Raw genomic sequence first — 23,338 nt, 5'->3', positions numbered from 1 at the left:
GAAAAATTTTATGTTAATCTGGAGGACAGCCTTGTCGATTTGAATACAAACAATCAAAAACAATATTGGAAGCTTCTGCGTAGTTTTCTTAAAACTAAAAATTTTTCAGAAGTTATCCCCCCTTTGAAAACTTGTAATTCTGACGGCACAGAAACGTACCATTTCTCTGACTCTGAAAAAGCTAATTGTCTAAATGAATACTTTGCATCAATATCACACCTTGATGACGTTGATGAAGTGCCATCGCATATGCCCGACTATACACATGCTAGTTTATCTACTATAGAAATACAAGAATCAGAAATTCAGGACATAATTAAAATCTTAGATAATAATAAAGCGGTCGGTGAAGACCTAATTAGTCATAAAGTATTGAAAAATATTTGCAAAACAATTTCCAAACCTCTTTATACATTATTCGATAGGTCTTTGTCAGAATGTGTTTTTCCTGAAATTTGGAAATCAGCAATTGTAATGCCACTTTTTAAGAAAGGAGATAATAAATTGACTTCTAATTATCGTCCTATTTCACTTTTAAGTTGTCTAGGAAAACTTATGGAAAGAATTCTACAGAAACACATGTATAACCATTTGGTAGCTAATCAACTTATTTACTCTAAACAATCCGGCTTTTTGAAAGGACATTCTACGGTTTATCAATTATTAGATATGTACCATCAAATTGTTCAATCTCTAGATACCAAAACTTATACTTGTATTGTATTTTGTGACATCTCTAAGGCCTTTGATAGAGTTTGGCACAAAGGTCTCCTTTATAAACTACAACTAAATGGTATCAAAGGAAATTTGTTAAAATGGACCAAGAGTTATCTTGAAAACAGAAACCAGAAAGTTTTTGTTGGCTCTTCTTTATCTGAACCTCTCAGCGTCAATGCCGGGGTGCCCCAAGGCTCAGTCCTTGGGCCCCTTTTCTTTCTAGTATATGTTAATGACATCATTGAGAATTTGTTATGTATTGCACGTCTTTTTGCGGATGACACTTCTTTAGCATGTACTACATCTTCTTTGACTGATCTTGAAGGACTTGTTAACCATGATCTTGCCATGATAAATGCATGGTCTAAAAAATGGCTTGTAGATTTTATTCCGAATAAAACAGAAGCAATGTTTTTTACTTTACAACAAAATATCAACAAACCATTTTGACATTTGATAACGTACCTGTAAGATTTGTTGAACGACATAAACACTTAGGTTTAACACTAAGTTCAAATGGAAAATGGCATGACCACATTGACCAAATAACTACATCAGCTTCAAAATTGTTAGGTATGATGAGAAAATTAAAGTATACTCTTAATAGACAGACTCTTTATCAAATATATATATCTTTCTTAAGACCTGTTTTAGAATATGCTTCTGTAGTGTGGGACGGCTGTACTCAGTACGAAAAAGAAACACTAGAAAAAATTCAACATGAAGCAGCCCGTATTGTAACTGGACTTACCCGGTCTGTCTCAATTCAAAATTTATATCAGGAAATTAACTGGCTCTCACTATCTGACAGACGATTATATCAAAAACTTTTAATCACATTTAGAATTCGCAATGGTGATGCGCCCGAGTATTTGAATAATATTTTTCCAAACATTGTCAACAATTCTACACATTACAACTTAAGAAACGCTGAAAATTTTATAATCCTCAGTCGAAGAACTCAGATATTTTCTAATTCCTTTGTGCCTTCTGCTATTGATATTTGGAACAATTTGAGTCCTGAAATAAGAGCCACAAACACCTTATCAAGTTTTAAAAGATTGTTAAAAAATACCGTTTTTCCAACTACAGAAACTCCAAAATGGTATCTTGTAGGAGAAAGAAAATTTTCTATAATTCATGCAAGGCTTAGAAACGCGTGCAGTAATTTGAATTTTCATTTATTTTGCAACCATCTGTCTCAGGACTCAATCTGTTCTTGTGGAGAAGATATTGAAGACGGTAAACATTTTTCACTTGTACGATATATACAAATCAAAGGATTAAACTTTTCCACGATCTAAGGCAATTTCATCCTTTAAATACCCAACTTCTTTTAGTTGGTAATTCCGAATTGTCATATGAAGACAACTGCAAAATATTCTGCTCAGTCCAACATTACATAAAATCAACCAAACGCTTTTGAGACTCACCATATTTAGCAGGCAATATTCAATTTATTCATATATAATTATATAAGTTTATTATTGACAAGACCCCAGTTGTTTCTTTTTTATGTTCTTTTCCCCCGAATGTAGTACATGTTAATGCAATTGAATTGTATCTTTATTTTTTTGTACTCTTACATCTTTTTGTACACTGACTAGTCACAAATATGTTTGTCTATATAAGTCACATGTACTCGTTTCTCCTTTTTAAAGTTTTTTTCCCTAATGTAGTACATGTTAAGGAAAATTAATTGCATCATTTTTACTCTTACATCTATCTATACATTGCCACTAGTCACAAATGTGATTGCTTTTATAAGTACACATGTACTTGTACCTCATACTTATTTCAACTCTTTTTTTTTTCTTTCCATTTTTTTGTAGCTATTATATTGTAAATTTATTATTTACCACACATGTACCTGATTAGTTGTCATTGTTGTAAATTAAATATGTAAATATTTGCATTAGGGAAGACCCGTTACTAATGTTGTGAGAACTTGTGGGTCGACCCTTTTGCCTATTATATGTACAATTGACGTAGTTATCTGTTTATATATGTATATATTGGCAATAAAATATGTTTAAACTAACAACTTACGTACAAAAAAAGATAATCACAAGCAATCTTTCAGACATTAATGTTAAATCTCTACAAGTAATATGACCAAAGAGAGTGACGTTTTCAAGGAGAGTATAAAGTGTGTAAAAAGAGGCGATCTCACACCTTTTTATACCCCAGTCACACATACGGCGCGGATAGCTACGTCTAGCTACGGATAGAAACGTAGTAACCCGTATCGATCCGTACCTGAGCCGTACCTTAAAGTAATAATCCGTATCAATTCGTACGACTCAGGTACGGATCGATACGGATCAATACGGATTACTACGTTGATATCCGTGGTTAGACGTAGCTATCCACGCCGTATGTGTGGTATTACATATGCGCGTTCCGTGGCAAAGCGTAAACGTATTACATCATTCAAAAAGAAACGACTTCATCGTGACCAAACAACGCTGACGTTTCCGCGCGTTTGTGAACATTTAATTAAGGCGATGGACAATATTTTCATTTGTAGCATCTTACACGTGTTATGCCGGAATAGCTCGAGCGCACAAACCAATCATTTGGGATTCTGTAGATGTTATGACACGAAAAAAATGTGCGTTATCCCTACAAAATGATATGCATACTAAATTACATGAACAATTGTAACGGAATGCCGTATGTTTTTTTTTATTCACAATTGTGAAGTCTTCAGTTGAAAAATTTTTCAAGTTTCAGCAACAGAAGAATTATAGTTATTTTGGGTTACATTCATTTTATACTACAATAAAAGCCATTCAGACACAAGTCATTCTGTTTTCTATGCAGATCGAAAACTTTGAGAACTGCGCGCACGCCAACGCGAACAACTGTTTCGTTTTGTCGCGTTCAATATTTCCTCATGTCGCGCTCAATGTTTCTTTATGTCGCGTTGTTAGTTTTGTTTTGTCGTATTGGCTCGCATGCCACATAAGACTTAAAATTTCGGTATGGTTCTTCGGCGCGAGCGCCGGGATGACACAACGAAATGTGCGGATGACACAACGAAATGTGCCATGAGCACGCCAAACGCGACATAACGAAATGTCCGATATTAATCAGCCACCGTTGTTTTCTGATTTTAAACATTAAAATAAATGAAAAACTAACAACAAATTAAGCCTTTTTTATTTTTATATTCGTGGTTTTTCCCATTAATTAATATCAGACTAAATATATAAAAAAACAACACTGTACAACAATTTCGATTAAAAAAAATAGTATTGATTTTAATAATTGTTTTCCGTATTCTTTGAACAATGTATATACCTACCTTTGATAACGGTAGATAACGCTGCCTTTGTTGAATTTAGATAAAACAAAACAATGAAGTAAATGAAAAATAACAATTTTTTCGGTTCACTCCAATGATCACTTACGCTTTATGTTTTTACTACTTTATCAGTAAGCAATGTAAGACAAAGAGTTAAGTATCAAATTGCAATTTTAAATACTCAATGTCTATTGTATACCTTGATTAAAGATATTAGTTAGTGTGGTAAATGGATAGTGTGCACAAGTTTTTTTTAAACTTTTAAACACATTTTGAGATAAATTTTCTGATTCGCTAGAAATCGTAAAAAAGCTCAAACAAGCGTTAATTTTTATGTCATGAAAATGTCGCGAAATATAATGTCAGCATCGTCGTCATCGTCGGCATATTTAATGGGATCTAGATCTACCGACAATCATGCAGAGGTAAGGGTTTTTTTTTTCTACTGAAAATGTCAGTTACAAATAATTATTTTCACCATTATTTTGATTATACTTTTTAACAAATTTAAGGAAAACACCGTAAAATTAAAGTAATAATAACAATAATAATAAGAAGAAGATTCTTATGTAATAATAATAATAATGATGATCATGATACTACTACTACTACTACTACTACTAATAATAATAATAGTTATGATAACAATAATAGTAATTAAAGAAAAAGCTTAACAAAATGTAGATTGATCAACGAAAAAAAAACGAGAGAAAAAAAAAACCTGCAAGCAATATCTTGCAAGTTTTATTGTACTGTCCAAAAATCATTCTCTTCAACGAAAAATTCTATCTAATTAAATACGTATTATATGTTAAAATAATTTTATTTTGCTTCATCATTTATAATTTAGTTTAATATCTGGAATCTTATAAACCGAAAAACATTGGAGAACGCATTTTGTATGACATCCAAGTTCCGTGTACGCGCAAAGATACATCGAATCAAGACTACCAAGATCCATCGCCAACGTAGGTCAATGGAGGACGTGAAAGCCGTGCAGGAGGAAGACACGTCGTCATCGTCCTCGGATATCAGTCAAGACTGGAATGACTTTGATGATGATGAAGACGGTTTGTTTTATGTTTTTGTATATTTACTTAATAAATGATATATCCTAAAATGTGATTTGTTGTTGAATAAAATTACTATCTAGAGTTCAGATGCGAAGGAGTTATATCACAAGTGATATAATAATAAGCTCAATGATTTTATTCAGAGCAAATCACTGTTTGAGATATATTATTTTGACTTTAACACGTTATCTACATGTTTTATGTGTTTTTTTTTCCAGCGTGTTGCTATTACGTTGAACGTTATGAGGTTATAATTATTGTGATGTACACACAGCCCATATGTTGCATAATGACACTGAGTTTCAGCCGTCTTTTTAAATAGGCAAATAAATCCATAAATATACGGTGTCCCGTTATTGCCATCGTGCTATCGCTGTCGCCTCGTGTACGAGCGAAGCCACGACAATACGATGACACGATGGTGATGACACGGCAGTACGATAACACGATGGTGATGGAGGGAAAAAAACTCTAAATTATTTACTGATTAAAGTTGTATGATTCATTAGAAAGTAATACATTGTACAAAAGTGATTTCATTATTTTCTGGCTATAAGTTCGGTCTTGTGCACTCGGAACTTATATCGTAGACATGGTTCAGCGCGAAAGGGCGCTATTCTGTCATACTTTTTGATAATTAAGTTCTTTAATTGCGACTGATAATATATTTTTGTCACGGTTTGAATTACAAAGTATATGCAATATATTTGGTAAGCAGGCTTAGACTAAATATCAATGATAATACATAAAAGAGATTTTGTGTCGCCTCGGTCAATCTTTTTTGAATATTAAAATTACTGTTCTCAAATAAAAGATTCAGTTTATTGTTGTTTGTTACAGATTTGATAGATCTATACAGCATGCTGTCATCAAAACCCACTTTGTCGGCGGCGGCGGGAAGCATTGTAACCATGTCTAAATCTTACAGTATCAGCAGACCTTTCTCCGGAGGTAAGTCACGAACATTCACTGTGTGATTTATAAGCGCAAGTAAACTTTACGAAGCAAGCGTATATTTGATAAAAATGTGTAAATAAAGTGTTTTTTGTTTTGTTCGTTCACTATTAAAAACTAGTTACTGATGGAGCGCCAATTTTGTTGTAGGGACCCAGCTACGGTCTTGTTAGGATTTAATACACTAGGTGTAGTTTTAACTCTTTTGGGGTCTCAATTCTGCACACAAAAAAGAACAGTTTGTGAATGAGAAGCAGTAATCAAGCTCTGCAAAACATGAATAAAAATAATTTAGGTAATAGCTGCTACAATACTGGAGTAGTAGTAAAACAATGGCAGCTTACAATAGTCTTTTTCGTTGTTTTTAACCAAAGTTCATATCGTAATACAGACCTGTCGAGACGGGCCGGAATAAAGTTTCACAACGATTTATTGTGCTTGAAGCTTGAATATACTTATATCAAATGTTGTGTGCAACACCATGAATGCATATTCAATTATCCCACAGTCAAATCGTATTAACTCATTAATTTTCCAGTCTTTTCGGCATGTTCAGTTATTTTGTGTGATATATCAGTTTTCATATTTATTTGATATTCCAGCATAAACCTGCTGCTTTTGTCGGTTTCGGATAGTGTTGTAATAGGAAAATAAACGTGTGTTAATAGAGAGATTCTGGCGCTGATGCGCTGTTAACATACCTTTTATATATGCTTGTTCAGTGACAAAGAGTACTACTCTTACGGCCCTATAATGGGCAACGCTGACATTCCTGTGCATTTTATCAACATTTTTATGACGTTGACGGATAACATATTAATTTTCAGATTTTCTTACACGCTTGATGCTAGAATAGCGTTAACACATGTTCGTTTCGTGTTTATAACATTTGTTGGATCCCTTTGGATACGTTGGTTCCCTTGCCCTTCCGGGCCGGGCACCAACGAATTCCTCGAGATTCTGCAGATATTATAACATAAAAAACACGATTTCAAAATTAAGCATTGAAATTGAATGTAATAGGTTTAAAACTATTTTCCAAACAAACTTTTCATTTAGAATATTCCTAACAAGTCTTTGAAAACCTTTGCGTTTCCAAGGCCGTTCTCTGTAATTAATTCCGTAACAGCTGAAGCAGATGTAGTGTCAGTGATCGCAGAATCTGGTACCAGAGCGCAGAAGCTATACTTGAAACGATGTGCAGACTTCTTGATAACACCATCAAAGATTTTCTTAAAGGCACTACCGTCGGTAGTTGTTGATATTGCGCATCAGAACATTGGGCCAAAAGGCGCCGAGGCTTGTGCCATTGCTCTCTCGGTAAGTGTATAGCGCATCGGAACAATTGACTTAAAGGTGCCGAGACTTGCGCTGTTGCTCTCTCAGTAAGTGTATAGCGCATCGGAACAATTGACCTAAAGGCGCCGAGGCTTGTGCCATTGCTCTCTCGGTAAGTGTATAGTGCATCGGAACAATTGACTTAAAGGTGCCGAGGCTTGCGCTGTTGCTCTGTCGGTAAGCGTATAGCGCATCGGAACAATTGACTTAAAGGTGCCGAGGCTTGCGCTGTTGCTCTGTCGGCAAGTGTATAGCACATTAGAACGTTGGACCTAAAGGCGCCGAGGCTTGTGCCATTGCTCTCTCGGTAAGTGTATAGCGCATCGGAACAATTGACCTAAAGGCGCCGAGGCTTGTGCCATTGCTCTCTCGGTAAGTGTATAGCGCATCGGAACAATTGACTTAAAGGTGCCGAGGCTTGCGCTGTTGCTCTGTCGGTAAGCGTATAGCGCATCGGAACAATTGACTTAAAGGTATCGAGGCTTGTGCTGTTGCTCTGTCGGCAAGTGTATAGCACATTAGAACGTTGGACCTAAAGGCGCCGAGGCTTGTGCCATTGCTCTCTCGGTAAGTGTATAGCGCATCGGAACAATTGACCTAAAGGCGCCGAGGCTTGTGCCATTGCTCTCTCGATAAGTGTATAGCGCATCGGAACAATTGACTTAAAGGTGCCGAGGCTTGCGCTGTTGCTCTGTCGGTAAGCGTATAGCGCATCGGAACAATTGACTTAAAGGTATCGAGGCTTGTGCTGTTGCTCTGTCTGCAAGTGTATAGCACATTAGAACGTTGGACCTAAAGGCGCTGAGGCTTGTGCCATTGCTCTCTCGGTAAGTGTATAGCGCATCGGAACAATTGACCTAAAGGCGCCGAGGCTTGTGCCATTGCTCTCTCGGTAAGTGAATAGCGCATCGGAACAATTGACTTAAAGGTGCCGAGGCTTGCGCTGTTGCTCTGTCGGTAAGCGTAAAGCGCATCGGAATAATTGACTTAAATGTGCCGAGGCTTGTGCTGTTGCTCTCTAGGCAAGTGTATAGCGCATTAGAACGTTGGACCTAAAGGCGCCGAGGCTTGTGCCTTTGCTGTCTCGGTAGTGTATAGCACATCAGAACATTTAACCTAAAGGTGCCGAGGATGGTGCCACTGCCCTCTCGGTAAGCGTATAACGCATCAGAACATTAGACCTAGTGGCGCCGAGTCATATGCCATTGCTTTCTTGGTAAGTGTAAAGCTCATCAGAACATTTGACCTAAAGGCTCAGAGGCGTGTTCCACTGCTCTCTTTGTAAGGTTATAACGCATCAGAACATTGGATCTGAAGGCGCCAAGGCTCATTAAGTATATAGCGCATCAGAACATTTGACCTGAAAGATACCGAGGCTTGTGCCACTGCCTTTCTATTAGTTTATAGCGCATCGGAACATTGGGCCTAAAGTTGCCGAGGCTTGTCCTTTCGTAAGTTTGTAGCAAATTAAATTTGTCCCCCTTTATTTCATTGATCTTTGAATGCAAATTTCATTCTCACGGAAGCTATTCTTCAACAGAAGCTTCTAATCTGCTTCATATTTCGAAGACGTGTACGCAGGATCGGCATTGTTTTACAACGTAATAACTTTTTGTAATATATATAAACTGATGTATAAAATTCATTTATTTCATGTGATCGTTATGGCAATATGAAAAACTGTAAATAACTGTTTGTATTGCAGCAAACCAGATCAGTTCGTGTTGTTAACTTGAATGATAATGCAATCGGTCACAGAGGAGCCAAATTCATCGCCCTTTTGTTGAAGGAGAATAAACATATCACAGAACTGGTGGGTACCAAAATTTTGTCTGTCACTTTTATATAACATTTCTAACTTTTGATGTAAATTAACAAGAACAGATTCCAACAGGGAAAGCCACATGTAAAGAACGCAGCCACCAAAACAGCACATGAAGGCAGCTTTATTATAAACTAATTTCATTGTCCCTTAAACGCAAAACAGCATTTGGATTAAGTAAAATATAAAGGATATACAAACACTGACATCGTACATTTCAGAATTTGTCGGACAATAATCTTGGCTCTCGTGGAGCAAAGTATCTTGTTAACGTAATGATGGAACTAGATATCATACAGCGCCTTGACCTTTCTAGTAAGTTTCATTTCTTTGAGTCTGTTTTATTTCATTGTCTGTGAAAAACCTAGAAAATGCCTTGAATAACATTAAGAAACTGACAATTGGTAAAGCATTGTGTTTCATAACTTGGATTTGGAGAAATAAACTTGTCTACATAATTATGTACATGTACGGAGGTCGTTCACAAAATACATAGACTGGTGCCGTATCATTTTCACGTAAAACAACATTTAATTGAAGCATATAGATATTAGATCTTTTAGTCATTTATTTCTTTGGTTATTATAAAACATACATTTTTAGGTGTAATATGCCTAACCAAGTTATAAAATAGTTCTTAATTGATGACTGAGCAATATTTCAAGATAGGTCACTAAAAGTCTTGTTTTCTAAAGTAGTTTAGAAGCTCTTGAGTTCTTGCACTATTTGCTCAGATCTCTAGATGTTCTAGTGATGTTATTTTTTACACCACGTGACTACCAAAGACAACACGTTGTTTATTACCGACTCGAATGACTAATTGCAGTCAAGTTTTAAGGAGACTTCATTGAAATATGATACAATAAATTTAGGGCGTTAGAATAATTTTCTATAGTAGAACTGTGTGTTATCTTATTTGCAGTTGTTAATGATTTGACATTTAAAACGTCAAAACGTCGAATTCGTTACTATGGTTATCAAATAACCTCTTATTATGTGTAGGTAGCAGAAATGTAACTGGTTATAACAGACAGTACCAGTTATACTAAATTTCAAGTACCGGGAACAAAGTAATACCGCCTGTTTACGTATTCATTGTATACCCCTCGTACTATGGATTTCGGAACAAGTCATGTCATTAAAGGCAAAGAAAATCTCCTATATAAGTGACCCCCCCCCCCCCCCCCCCCAAATACCAGACTTTTTAATCCCCAATATACAAGATCCTGTCTGGTCCAGTCTGATAAGGGTCCATAAAACCCCTGTAGACTTGACATGTAGCCTAATTATAGTCAAAGAATCATAAATTTTATTGCCTTCAGGTAAATTAGTTATTTCCTGTGTTTTGCATTTTATTAATTGAAATGCTGTTGTTTTTTTTTAGTCTTTTTTCAGCATGTACACAAAATTATTTTAATTGATAAGATACTAATTTTGATTGCTCAGTCATGTTGAGTAATGTCCTGGCCAATTAAATTATAACTCTTATAACAAAGCATTTCTCACTATAAAATAATTATTCAAAACTTAATAAGAGAAATTACAAGTTTGTTTATTCAATGATAATGATCTTTTTATCAAAAGTAACAAAAGAAAAAAGAAAAAAAAAAGATTGCTGGATTTTATTAGAAATTAAAGAAGCGTTCAGTTGCATTTTTAATAGATAAAGAAGGTATATTGACAGAAGGATGTTATATATTAAAAATGCTTAATTCCTCTTGTGTTGTCTAAATAATGTTAACTTTCTTTTATGTATAATAAAATCCAGCAATAAAGATATATCATTGTTCAAAATAAACAATAATTTATTACTTCTAAAAGCTATGTGCCTGAATGCATTTTTTATATTTTTGATAATACAAAACAGCAATAATGAGATGTAATTGTTAAAAAACTTATACTTAATCAAAAATATGATAAAACACTGTTGTATCTTATCACTTTGTTTATTTAGCCCTAATTCAATCAAGCTTTCAAAACTCGTTATAAAGGTAAGAACTGATTTGCTATAAAGGTGAGAAATATCACCTGCAATTTATTTACTGCACAGTAGCTATACAGTAGCTTATTATGATAAACAGAAGCAAGTCTACCAATGGTCCCGACTTGTGTATTGGCACTTATCGCCAATACGCAGACCTTATCATCTCCATAGGCCACATACCAGGCATACCAGAATCAGTGTCTTTAAGAGAATAAGCTTGTTTGTTTATGTTCAGCTTTTCAAGGTAGAGGAAGACACCAGATGCCCTCCAGGCATTGTTTCAGGTCTGGACGGGTACCTATGTAAAATCACCGTCCTTCCATAAGCTAGTTCGATGGCTTCCTCACATGAAGAATTCTAAGCGAAGGTAGAATCCGCACCGGTGAGGGGCTAGTGATTCAAAGTGAGCGACCTTAACCACTCAGCCACGGTGGCTCCTAAGATAATATGGGATGCATGGAAACTCTTATTTAAAACCAGTTATTTCTATTGCAAAATTAAACTGTTAATGCTGTTCAGTTCATTTGGACCGGGTTTTGTCTTTGACTAAATTTTTATATGGGCCGGAAAAATAAAAATATCATGCAATGTATTTAGTTATCAATATCTATCGGTTATCCGACCATTTATGTAGCTGTTTATATTATTATGTAGCTGTTTTTATTTTACAGATAATGGCTTCAAAGAAAAAGATGCTATCCTGTTTAAGCAGCTACTAGAGGTATCAAGTTTTTAATATTTGAAACGTCGCGTGCAAGAATCATGTACTTCAACCCCATGTTACTACAATTTCGAGATTGAATTCAAGAAGAGATTGACCATCAATACTGAATAGTCACATGAAAATAGTTAAACATGCAATTTTAGTATGACTGACAAATACAGTTTCATGATCAAACAGGTTTGACTGAAAATGTTTTGTGAACATTGGACTTGTGCCAAGCTTCACCCTACCTTTTACTATCAATATGAACTAGTTAAATGTCTGCCCTCACATATTTAACAAGCATGATTTGATATTAACATTTCAGCATAGTGTCTCAGTTATACGCCATTTTCACATTGCAAAGTTCATGTGCTAAACGAAGAATATTACTATGATGAGTGTAGCGACAACACAACAGTTAACTAAAATCTAAATAGCAAAACAGCAAACTGTCTTATTACATTATATCATGCAATTTATCATTACATTTATGACTTTTGTTATTTCATTATTTATCCTTTCAAATTTAAAATTCGTTTTCATATTTCTAGACAACATGAAACGATGCGGGGACAAATTACGGTTTAACATTCATTTGACAGTCAGTATAATATAAAAAAATATATTCCAGTCGTTTTGTGGTGTCTTACTGAGTGTATTCTTACAGGAAACAAGAAACCTGCAGTACCTTAATCTTAGCTATAACGCATTCCGGGAAGAGGGAGGTCAGCTTCTAGGTGAAGCTCTCAGTTACAATGATGGCTTGGAGGAACTGGACTTGACCTGGAATCATCTCAGACGCCAGGGGGCTACAGGTCTGGGTGAGGGATTAATGGTGAGTGATGATAAAGAAAAGCTGTAGCAAATTGTTTGTTAAGATGGGATGCATATGTAGTTTTTTGTAACACTGGTTGACAGTCCAGATGATGGATCATACTCAATCGCCGGTAATATACAAGATAGGTTAACAAGGAGTCATCAACAAGGTTTCACCACCGGATTGTTGAAATATTGATATATATTCGTATATTGTTATTGCTAATGATACTGAAAATAAAATATTAAGAAAGTCAGTAGGTCACATTCATGGTCAATGCAAGTCAAATGGTTTATCGCGGCCAGAAATTTGTACAAACCGGACAGAAGTTGCGAAATTGTCATTTGTGCAGGAAAGCAGCGTTTACCATAATGTCCAGTACTGGACAGGTATAGTGACATACGTTTAAGATATCATGCTTTCTGTTTATGCAGGTAAACTTGTGTTTGGTTAAATTTCAACAGAGCACAATTGTCTGAACAGTGTACAAACTCATTACTGTTTTTTCAGGCAAGGGTGGAAAAAAAAGTGGTAGACAATGAAAGCAGTAACATTTGTATTATAAAAACATTTCCAACATCTTTGGACGGTTCAAAAATCCCATGTTAAACATACGATAAAGCCCGAAACGCGTGAAAATGTTCCGAATGTAAATTGGGTGAAGTAGGCGCTCTATGTATAGAGTTAGATTATGCGTCTTGATACTGTACCAGAGGGGTCGGTCAATTGTGGGTTATTGATTACACTGGGCGAGTCTACTTACTTATTACTTGAGGATGAAAAAAACGTGTTTTTTTAAATGTTGCTCTTAAACAAGGGTGGCGGTTGAACTACAAAAAGTACAACAACAGTTAATTCACAACAAATCGTACGGTATGTTTTATAATCAGTAGAAGCTAGTCGTATTTACGCTTATGAGACCTGTTTCACCCATAAGTAAAGAATTCACAGGTCCATCATGAAATATTTTCCCCAGCGCGCATATACTTCACCTATTCCATATGATCGCGATCAACAACTCAACTTTACTGGTTCTCTAGTTGTTAAGCTCCCGCTTTGTGTGCAAGATGTTGTTGATTCGCACGCGGGCTTCATCATGCCAAAGTAGCGAAAACGGGGACTAGTAGCTCCTGTACATGACGCTCAACACTAGTTTTCTTCTTTCATACACTTGTGGCGTTAGATACTGCCAGGAGGTCAGGAGCTGTCAGGAGGTATCGACAGCTATTAAGCTGTAGACCTTGCTTCGCAATCGAAATGAAATAAGTTAGTATAAACTAGTCTAAACAACAACGCCAGAAACAAAGCAAATACTTTATTATGTCTCATTTAGTCTTTTTTATCTTTAGTTTTGTATGGATAGAGTGAAAAAATGACATGTTTGCATTTCGTCCTGAAATTATTTTCTAATTGTGTGAGAGTTCAGTAGATTTGAATAAAAATGGTAATATTTGTAATATGAATGCATTTCATGAAAGAGAAATTGTTCATTAAAATATGATATGATTTCATGGACTAACGTAGCAACTAAATCCACGAAATTAGTCACAAGGTCCCGTGTTCACAAAACATTTTTCGGTCTCAGCTGAGTTTGAGTTTGAAATTTTGATATCAATTTTACTAAAATTTCACTGTTACATTTCAACTTAGACTGACAATTAAAACCGAAAATGACAAATAAAGTTTCATTATCAAACTCAGCTGAGACTGAAAATGTTTTGTGAACACGGGGTCAGTACTCATATGGCAGTATATTAGAAATATTCTGTTTTAGATTAGATATGTTTGAATACGATTACTTTGAAACTGTACTTATTTCAGGATAATACCTCACTAAAGAAGCTGACTGTGGCATGGAATGGCTTCTATTTGGAGGGATGTATAGCCTTACAGAAAACGTTGTTTTATAATACGACTCTGGAAGTCCTTGACCTCACTAGTAACAGAATTAACAGGGAATGTATAGAACAGTTGACCTACGGTCTCGCCAAGAATGCAACAGTTCATACACTCATTGTAAGCATTGATAACGGTCTTGCCAAGAATACAATATTTTATACTATAATTGTTAGCTTAGATAAAGTAACGACCTACGGTCTTGCAAAGAATTCAACATTGCATACCTTAACCCTTGCCCTGCTAAATTTCTAAAATGGACTGGTCCAATACCCAATTTGGGCAGGACCACTTATTATTCAAAGGGGTGTTCACTGAAAATTTACTGACTGAATAGCGAACAGTGCAGACCATGATCAGACAGCACGGATGTGCAGGCTGATCTTGGTCTGCACTGGTCGCAAAGGTAGAATCACTTGCCACCAGCAGGCTAAGTGTTAACCTGGGGTCTCACCAGATCATATCTTAATAGAATATTGGTTTAAGGTCTAGCAAAGAATGCAAATGCAACAAGTCACTCAATCATTGTAATCTTTGATAGAACATTGACGGCCTCGCAAAGAAATGCAACAGGTCATACAGTCATTGTAATCTAAAATAGAATAATGATAAACGGTCTCGTAAGGAATGCAACAGGTCTTTACTTCATTGTAATCTAAAATAGAATAAATTAATTATAAACGGTCTCGTAAAGAATGCAACAGGTCATTACTTCATTGTAATCGCAGATAGAATAATGATTTATGGTCTCGTTAAGAATGCAGAAAGTCAGTCCTTCATTGTAAGCGCAGTAAGAATAATGGCATACGATCTAGCCAAGAATGCAACAGGACATTCTCTCATCAAAGCTTAGCTGTAACATTGATGTATGATATTTCCAAGAATGCAAAACTTCATACATTCATCGTGAGATTAGATCGAATATTGGCCGACAAGAATGCAACAGTTCATAACCTCAGTGTATTACTAGATAGAATATTGACCTACCTAGGAATGCAACAGTTTATAACCTCAGTGTATTACTAGATAGAATATTGACCTACCTGGGAATGCAACAGTTCGTTCCCTCATTGGAAGCTTACATTTAATGTTGACAAAGAATGCAAAAAAACATAAAAAGTTCATAATCACATGTTAGTCTATGAAATATTTAGCTATGGTATTGCGGGAAAATTGGCGGGGCAATTAGTCAAACTTCTTACTGGCATTTAATGGTATTAAGAACTATCTTTAATGGATTTGTTTTAATGGTATTAATAGTAACCGGCACATTCTTTCACATATAATGCAGTGGTTTGTATTAGAATTTGACAGTGTTATTAAAGCTATTAGTAAGTTATATGTTTAAAGTTTATTTTATTATTGATCATTCATTTATTTTATAGTGTGTATAATATACGGGACAGAGTATTTTAATCTTCATCATGCAATATCAGTAATTGATTTAGGTTAGTAAACATTTGTATTTCACTATCTAATTTAAGCTGAAGTTCAATCCAGTGACAAGTGATGGTGCCAATGATATACTGCAGTTCCTTGTAGACAATCCCATATCGCGCATTAAACTTCTGGATCTAGGGGTAAGCTTCGTTCCAATATACTGATATATTTGTCAACTGCGAATATGCTTTGGATAGTTTTTATCCCTGTAGCTATATCATTTCTGATGCATTATCTTTCTTTCATAATTACGGTGTTCCAAAAAAACATAAATATAATTTTAAGGTAGTTAATGTTATACCCTGGCTATTTGTTGGACGATATGTATGACATAAATAGATTGATATGAATTGCCAGAAACGATATATTAAATTACAGAACACTTGTCTGGTTTGTTTTTATTTTAGTCTCGTTAAATTTGTAAATTCACATACATGTATACAGTACTGAAGCCATTTTCACAGATACAACAAGTAGACCAAAATTGCCTAGCCCTTATCAACGAGGTTCATCTGCAAGGTCGAGAACTAAAGGTCATTCACGGTCACGTGATTGGTCAACTGAAGTCAAAGAGCCCGGAAATAGAGAAAACACTTATAGAAGAACACCCAGCCCTGGTTCTAATAGAGTTTGGTAAAATGATGGGATTTCGTCTAGTAGATCTCTTCTCATCGCTGGACAAAGATGGCAGTCGAACACTCGACAAAGACGAAATACGTAAAGGTCTCAAGGTGCGTTCGTTTCAGGTTTTTAATTGATGAATTCAAAATGCGATGTTTTAGCTAGCACACAAGATGAAAAGGAAGAAATATATGTGCGCTTTATTCTTCTTACATATGAATGCAGCAAATAGAAGGTAGTTTGTTTCAGTTTGAAAATATATTGTGTAGGATTGTATGGGTATTCTGATTTTATACATTAATATATTGAAGCAATCAAATTCATGTGTTACTACTGAACGACTCGACATTTTGTCTTTCAGCTTGCGAACGTGCCATTCAGCGATGACTCTATAGATATTTTGATCAAGAAACTCGACATTAACGGTGACGGAGAGATCGATTTCAGGTATCTGAACATTGCCCGTACTGTTTCGTCGTTTAGAGTTTAGTTGAACCAAATTTCATACATCAATTTGATAAATTTGAGTTTTCAATTTGATAAATTTGAGTTTTGATAATCCGCAGAGAAACATCGAAACATTTTGTAGTGTACTTTGGATATCATATTAATATGATTAGGCAGAATCAATATTTAAGGAGCACAATCTTTCCAATTTGTTACGCCAGGCTTCCTTTAACATTGTTTTTGTAGTATTAGAAATGTTTATAGATCAGTGCATTCATTTGTTGTTTGTAGTTACTTTTATGCCATCAAAGTTCCATACATTCCCATGTATCGTCAAAAATCGACTCACTATCTTTCACGTTGGTTTGGAAAATAACATATCTAGTCAATTGTTTACCATTTAAAGGGCAAGTTATTACTTCCTATATGGGTATTGATTGTCTTATCGTTTTATCTAATTTTCCACCTGTGTGAGTTTGTAAAATTGATTGTTATAATTTATTTTCTACAGTGAGCTTCTCGTCGCACAGCAACAACACCGAGAGGCGGTATCAAAAATGATAGAGGCGGAGCAAAGCGAAGGGAGGATTCAATTGGAAGACACGCCTATGTGGCGGATACGGACACGCCTGATGAAACTGATGGCAGAGAAAATGGCAGATTATGCATCTTTCAAACGTAAACATTTCTTTGTATTTGACAAAGAAAATGCAACTTTTTTCTCATGTGTGACTATAAGGATACTTTTTTCCATTTTCATATGTTAAAGGCACTGACCTCTGACACAGGTAGCGAATCGAACCCGGGCCGCCGCGGCAATAAATATTTTTCCGCTGTCGTTACCAATACCGTTTTTGTGTTTGGTGCTTGTTAAAAACAGATATTTATAATTAAGGCAGTTTACCTGGTGTAAAGCGTTTCAAACGCTTTTCGATTTTCATTGTAAAAATTAGTAAAATCAACTAATTTTCATGTGTTTACATAACAAAAAGTTTTCAAAGCATTCTTAAGAAATATAGCATTAATTTCCAGATATTTATTTTCTTTACTTTTTTTTATTGTCGTACGATCTTTAAAGCCCTTTTAATTTTATGGTACCCTAGTTATAATGTAACATGCTACCTATCTATTTCGTAATCAGTCATAAGGAGTGTCAATTTTTGTAAAGATAAATTCTGAAAATGAACTTTGGTTGTGATGAAAATCTTAACTGTAAAAGCGGACCCAAGGGTTTGTTAAACACATTTTATTAATAAGCACTATATGGGGCTTTTTGTATAAACAGGTATATCAGAAAGTATTGCAAAACAAGTTCAGAGGAAGAACGATGAATTAGAAGCGAGAAGAGAAGCTATCACAAAAGAAAGAGCCCGCCGGCCACGTAAGGTTAAATCAAGACCATCGTCGTCAACACAGCCAATTCCAATTATTGATAACCCATATTTCACAAAAGATCTGAATTTAGAAGACTTTGATTCTGAAACTGAAGAAATTGTAGAAGGTAACGGACTGGATATAGAATTAGACAAAGATAATAAACTTGAAGCAGAATCTGTTGAAGGCATAAATACTGAAGATGTACCACACAAAGAAAAGCGAAATGTAAAGGGTATTACTGGACAAAGGACAGCGAAGGACGCTCAGAATCGTTTTAGAAAAAGGTCTATACAACTACCAGTAAGAAGTTCCGATTTTATTGGCATAGAAGGCGCGAAAACGTGTACAGTCGGCTCGGAAGTTAGTATACCGGAAGATTCAGAGAATCATAAAGATAATGTGTCCGAGGACTGAACGAAGAACCTAAATTGCAGCTAAAACTTTCTTGATATCTAAGCGTCCTATGTGTTTTAGTTGACCGTATGGGCGGTTGCATTCTTTAAATGTTACTTTTTCTGTCGGGCATTTGAAGTGGGTAATTGCCATTATTTGTGTTTTAAGAGACCACCTAAAGAGAGGACAAAATATGATCTCTTAACACAACTGGTAGACTTACAAAGTCTGTTGAGATAAATAATCTGTAATAATGTTAAAGCGAGAAGGACACTGATTATTTTCTAAACAAACGAAACATTGTCTTTCTAGGCTCATCTCAATAGAGTCAGAGATAAGAGAGATATTGTATTTTTTTCAAGAAAGTGGTATTAAAGAGGATTTTATGGTAGAGGTGTTTGTTTTGTAGGACTCTAACGACTGATGCCAGTCTACACATTGTCAACTGGTATCGTCTCTTAATACAACATAATTTATTTCTTTAACGGCACACACAAAAGCTGAAATGCAAATGTGCTCTTTATAGGCATTGTTTCTCGGGCAAGTTTGACTGTTTATTATATACATACTAATGAAATACTAAAAAATATTGATGAAATATAATTAATATTTTCATTGTATTCATTTTTCACTGCAGTGAAACACATTTTTCTATATTTTCATTGCAGTGAGACATATTTTCTATATTTTCATTGGTTTTCCGGAACTACTTTAAATTAGTATTCTTGGGCAGTGACTTTCAAATTGGTAGATCTACTATTTGGTCAGAGACCACCAATTCAAAAAAGTACAGGGAACTTACTGGGAATGAGGTAAGTGTATACCTGGGAATAAGGTAACGTCTGTGCGTTCTGATTGGTCAGTCATGTAAACAAACCCAGGAAGTGATTATTTTTACAAAATTGATATTTTTTCACTGCATTTACAGTATTTTGTTATACATTTTGACAAAATTTGCTACATTTTATGTGTATTGAAAAAAAGTTTTATCAAACTAATTTCTCCCGCCATGTCAATGATGTAAACAGGGGGTCATCTCATTCACACGAAAATTACTTAAATAAAGTATCACTATTCATATGTTTTTCGTCCGATATTTTGGTAGAACTAAGATAGTTATTGAAAAACTTGTCATTAGATATACATGTTTCGATGTATGGAAGGCCGTACACGCCATAATGTTACAATGTAAGTCTATGGGAAAACAATTGGTGGTCTCTAACCATTTGAAGTGAAAAGGAATGTATATGGATAATGAAGCAAGCTATTTTAAGTCAAAATATAGAATTAACCGAATGATCGCAGCCCGCCTATGGTACATTCTAACCGGTATTTGTACGAGTACACGACGTTTAACCTTCCGCGAAGGGACATAACTCGGGAGAACGTTTGAAACGCCAGAAAAGACAACCACAACAAAATGTCGAATTTATTGGGTACTGCGTATTGTACGCAGTTCGTTAACTACACTTTCATATTTAATGTCTTTGCAGATGTTGTAAAGGCAACGTTTTTTCGTTCATTTCTAAAATAAGACTAAATTTCGCCTGTACGGAAAATGCATTGTTGTTGTCGCTCGTTCTAAATGTAAAAAAACGACGTTTTAAATCATTTGTGTATACAATAAACAGAAAATTCAAGTTTTTTGCATGAATGTGAATTTTATTTTCATCTCGAGATATGAAAACTTCATATTTAATACCACTCGATGAAAATAAAAACAATATTCATGCAAAAAGCTTGACTATCCTGTTATATATATTAGACATTTTCTAGACTGTAATAAATATGTCATTAAAACAATCTCACGCTAGTTATAACGTTATTTGATAGATAACCCTGTAAAATAAAAGTCGATTGAGCCAGGAGGATTGTTTTCCCCTTAAAGTTCCATAAGGCTTTTAATTTTATGTTAAAAACAAATAATGCTGCTCTCCAAATAGAGACTATACATAATTGAATAGTTAGAAAAACGCTACTTTCAATATTACATAGGAAATTATGAAGTAAGAGCCATAAAGGGAGATACTCAAAACAGTTCATGTTATAGTACTTTCTATTCTGTTAATCATATAGTCAAACCTACGACAAATACATGATAAAACAATTATTAGGAGTGAAAACATCTCTCAAATCAATAAAAAGCTTCGTTCCTACGAAATAATCATTTGCTTTTCAAAGGACGTCACTGACGTCAAAGACAGGTATGTTGAAGTCATTTAGTAATTATACATAATCTCTTTATATCTAATGCCGTAATGCACAACACGGCAACATTCTTTGGCGTACAGTTTATCATGAATGAACAAAACAGAGTACGAGTACATATAGCTATCCAAACATATCAATTATTGTATTGATCTTATAGAATATTGATCATTCTATTTAAACAAAATTTGCCTTGCTGTAAATGTGTCCCCTTTGCCCTGACAGACTTGTTCAATGAAAGTAAGTTGTGCTAACGCTTTTAAATAGTCATAAGTTACGTACAAATTGTTACTTCCTACTGTAGATTTATGAAACCACACATTATATGAGCCGTGCCATGGGAAAACCAACATAGTGGGTGTGCGACCAGCATGGATCCAGACCAGCCTGCGCATCCGCGCAGTCTGGTCAGGCTCCATGCTGTTCGCTTTTAAAGCCTATTGAAGTTGGAGAAACTGTTAGCGAACAGCATGGAGTCTGACCAGACTGCGCGGATGCGCAGGCTGGTCTGGATCCATGCTGGTCTTACACCCACTATGTTGGTTTTCCCATGGCGCGGCTCATATTTCGTGTGTTACGGTTTAAACTCTCAAATTAAGCTACACAAAAAGAAATAATTAGATTCACAGAAAACATACACAAATACAGTGCAAGCTAAAGTACATGTATCTGCTGTAAATACACTATGCCGGTTACAGAATCGGTTTTGAGTTCTTTTTGAGATTTATTACAGCTTGGGTAGAATATCCATGTACGCCGGAAGAATTCCAGAAAATAAACATATTTAGAAATTAAAGATTTGGAATCACAGAAAACAGCTAAGCTCGGTTTCTGTTGATTAGAGAACAAATCTCAAGCCTTCATCCCTTAAATCAACAACTAAAGACAATCAGAAGCAATATTGCCTAGACATAAACACATATCTTTAGTCTTAAATTTCATTAAACCGTTACGAAAAATAACTATTATACGGATAGATTACATCAGTGTGATGCTACATAGTACTATCTGTACAGTTATTGATTTGTAAATTTGAATAACAAATGACCAGTATAAAATCCGAAGCTAGCTTATTAATCTGTTAGATTACAGAAAACCATCACGCACATATGTCGTTAAACGAACTCATTAAACTCCAACGTACTTAATTGAGTTTGCGTGTAAACGCTTCTTTGACATTTTTTGTTTTTATATATAGAGTCTAATATAAAAGGTTATTGCCAATTTAATTCAAATGCACTGAATGTCTTGTGCTTAAGACAAGATTGTACTGGATATTGAGAGTTACACTGCAATTACAAGGACGCTCACTAATGTATTGCATCCAGTACTAAACACGTGAATGGGACCTTGAGAACACTTGTAACACGTGACCGGTTTGTCCGCCTTTACGTAAGCGAATCAGACATGCATATTAAGTGGAATGTTCATAAACTTTGTTAAGATATACTGTAACAGCTATCTAGTCTGAATGTTATAAGCACAGTGGAATGCTTCAAACACTTTCGTGGTTGATCGAGTACAGGTATGAAATTCTGGTCTTTCTCCATTCCTTCTAATATCTTGAGAAATCATATAGTGTTCTTGCATTCAATACTTGACATATGACTGGTAGAGGCAGTTTTCTTGTAATATATTTCGGTCCCTGGTACATATCACTAGGTTTTATTACAATACTGAAGACTAATGGCAGAATACATTAATGGAGAATGTACAGTTTTATCTAAAAAGTAACTATTTCATTAAGTTGATCTTAATATGTTTTGCAAATGCCATGTATAAAATTTAATTCTTTAATTCGCATGATATTTTTAACAAAGTGTAATTTGCGCCATCCGTCGTGCCTAATAATAATACAACGCTAGGTTAAAGCTTTTAGGCAAAGCCGTTCAAATAAAACCTGTCAGGAAAAATGTTGGCAAGCAAGGTATCCGTACAGTCCTATCGACGTTTGTGACCACTACAAGTATGGCATCTTATTGATAGTTCATGGTTACCTAACGTGTTAACTTACATGCAAAAATCTTTCGAATATATTGATCCAAGGGTGTATGTATTTAAGGTTAAAAAGGTAGATGATGGAACGTGTCTGTATTCTGTAAGTGTACATTGCTTCGTGTAGTCACATTCAGTATGTTTTCGATCTTTTTTTTTAATTCAGAGAACCATATTTCAGAGTCGAAAGGTTTGTGAGGAAGAAAATCACCCACCGTCTGGTCCATTTGTGTTCGGTTT

The 23,338-nt window shown here is 35.1% G+C and overlaps 1 protein-coding gene across 1 annotated transcript; it reads left to right on the top strand.

Moving 5' to 3' along the window:
- The first annotated feature begins 4,220 nt into the window (after nucleotides 1-4,220).
- Nucleotides 4,221-19,286, top strand: LOC123547272 (leucine-rich repeat-containing protein 74A-like). Its single transcript, XM_045334239.2, has 14 exons — nucleotides 4,221-4,452; nucleotides 4,878-5,097; nucleotides 5,941-6,051; nucleotides 7,184-7,374; nucleotides 9,098-9,205; nucleotides 9,436-9,529; nucleotides 11,870-11,919; nucleotides 12,572-12,739; nucleotides 14,543-14,737; nucleotides 16,102-16,197; nucleotides 16,522-16,788; nucleotides 17,040-17,125; nucleotides 17,637-17,803; nucleotides 18,411-19,286. Exons 1-14 carry the CDS (start codon nucleotides 4,366-4,368, stop codon nucleotides 18,914-18,916), a joined length of 2,346 nt encoding a protein of 781 aa, XP_045190174.2. The 5' UTR covers nucleotides 4,221-4,365; the 3' UTR covers nucleotides 18,917-19,286.
- Nucleotides 19,287-23,338: the final 4,052 nt, after the last annotated feature.

The sequence above is a fragment of the Mercenaria mercenaria genome, chromosome 9, assembly GCF_021730395.1.
Source record: "Mercenaria mercenaria strain notata chromosome 9, MADL_Memer_1, whole genome shotgun sequence".
In the NCBI taxonomy this organism is placed as follows: Eukaryota; Metazoa; Mollusca; class Bivalvia; order Venerida; family Veneridae; genus Mercenaria; species Mercenaria mercenaria.
The sequence above is the reverse complement of the archived record's forward strand: the minus strand, read 5'-3'. Positions and strand labels throughout refer to the sequence as shown.

Bases quoted from the DNA above. Each gene is read 5' to 3' on its own strand.
- LOC123547272 (XM_045334239.2), top strand. From the start codon at position 4,366: ATGAAAATGTCGCGAAATATAATGTCAGCATCGTCGTCATCGTCGGCA. The intron at 7,375-9,097 runs GTAAGTGTATAG...TTTGTATTGCAG, and splicing joins CTTGTGCCATTGCTCTCTCG to CAAACCAGATCAGTTCGTGT. The intron at 12,740-14,542 runs GTGAGTGATGAT...TACTTATTTCAG, and splicing joins GTCTGGGTGAGGGATTAATG to GATAATACCTCACTAAAGAA.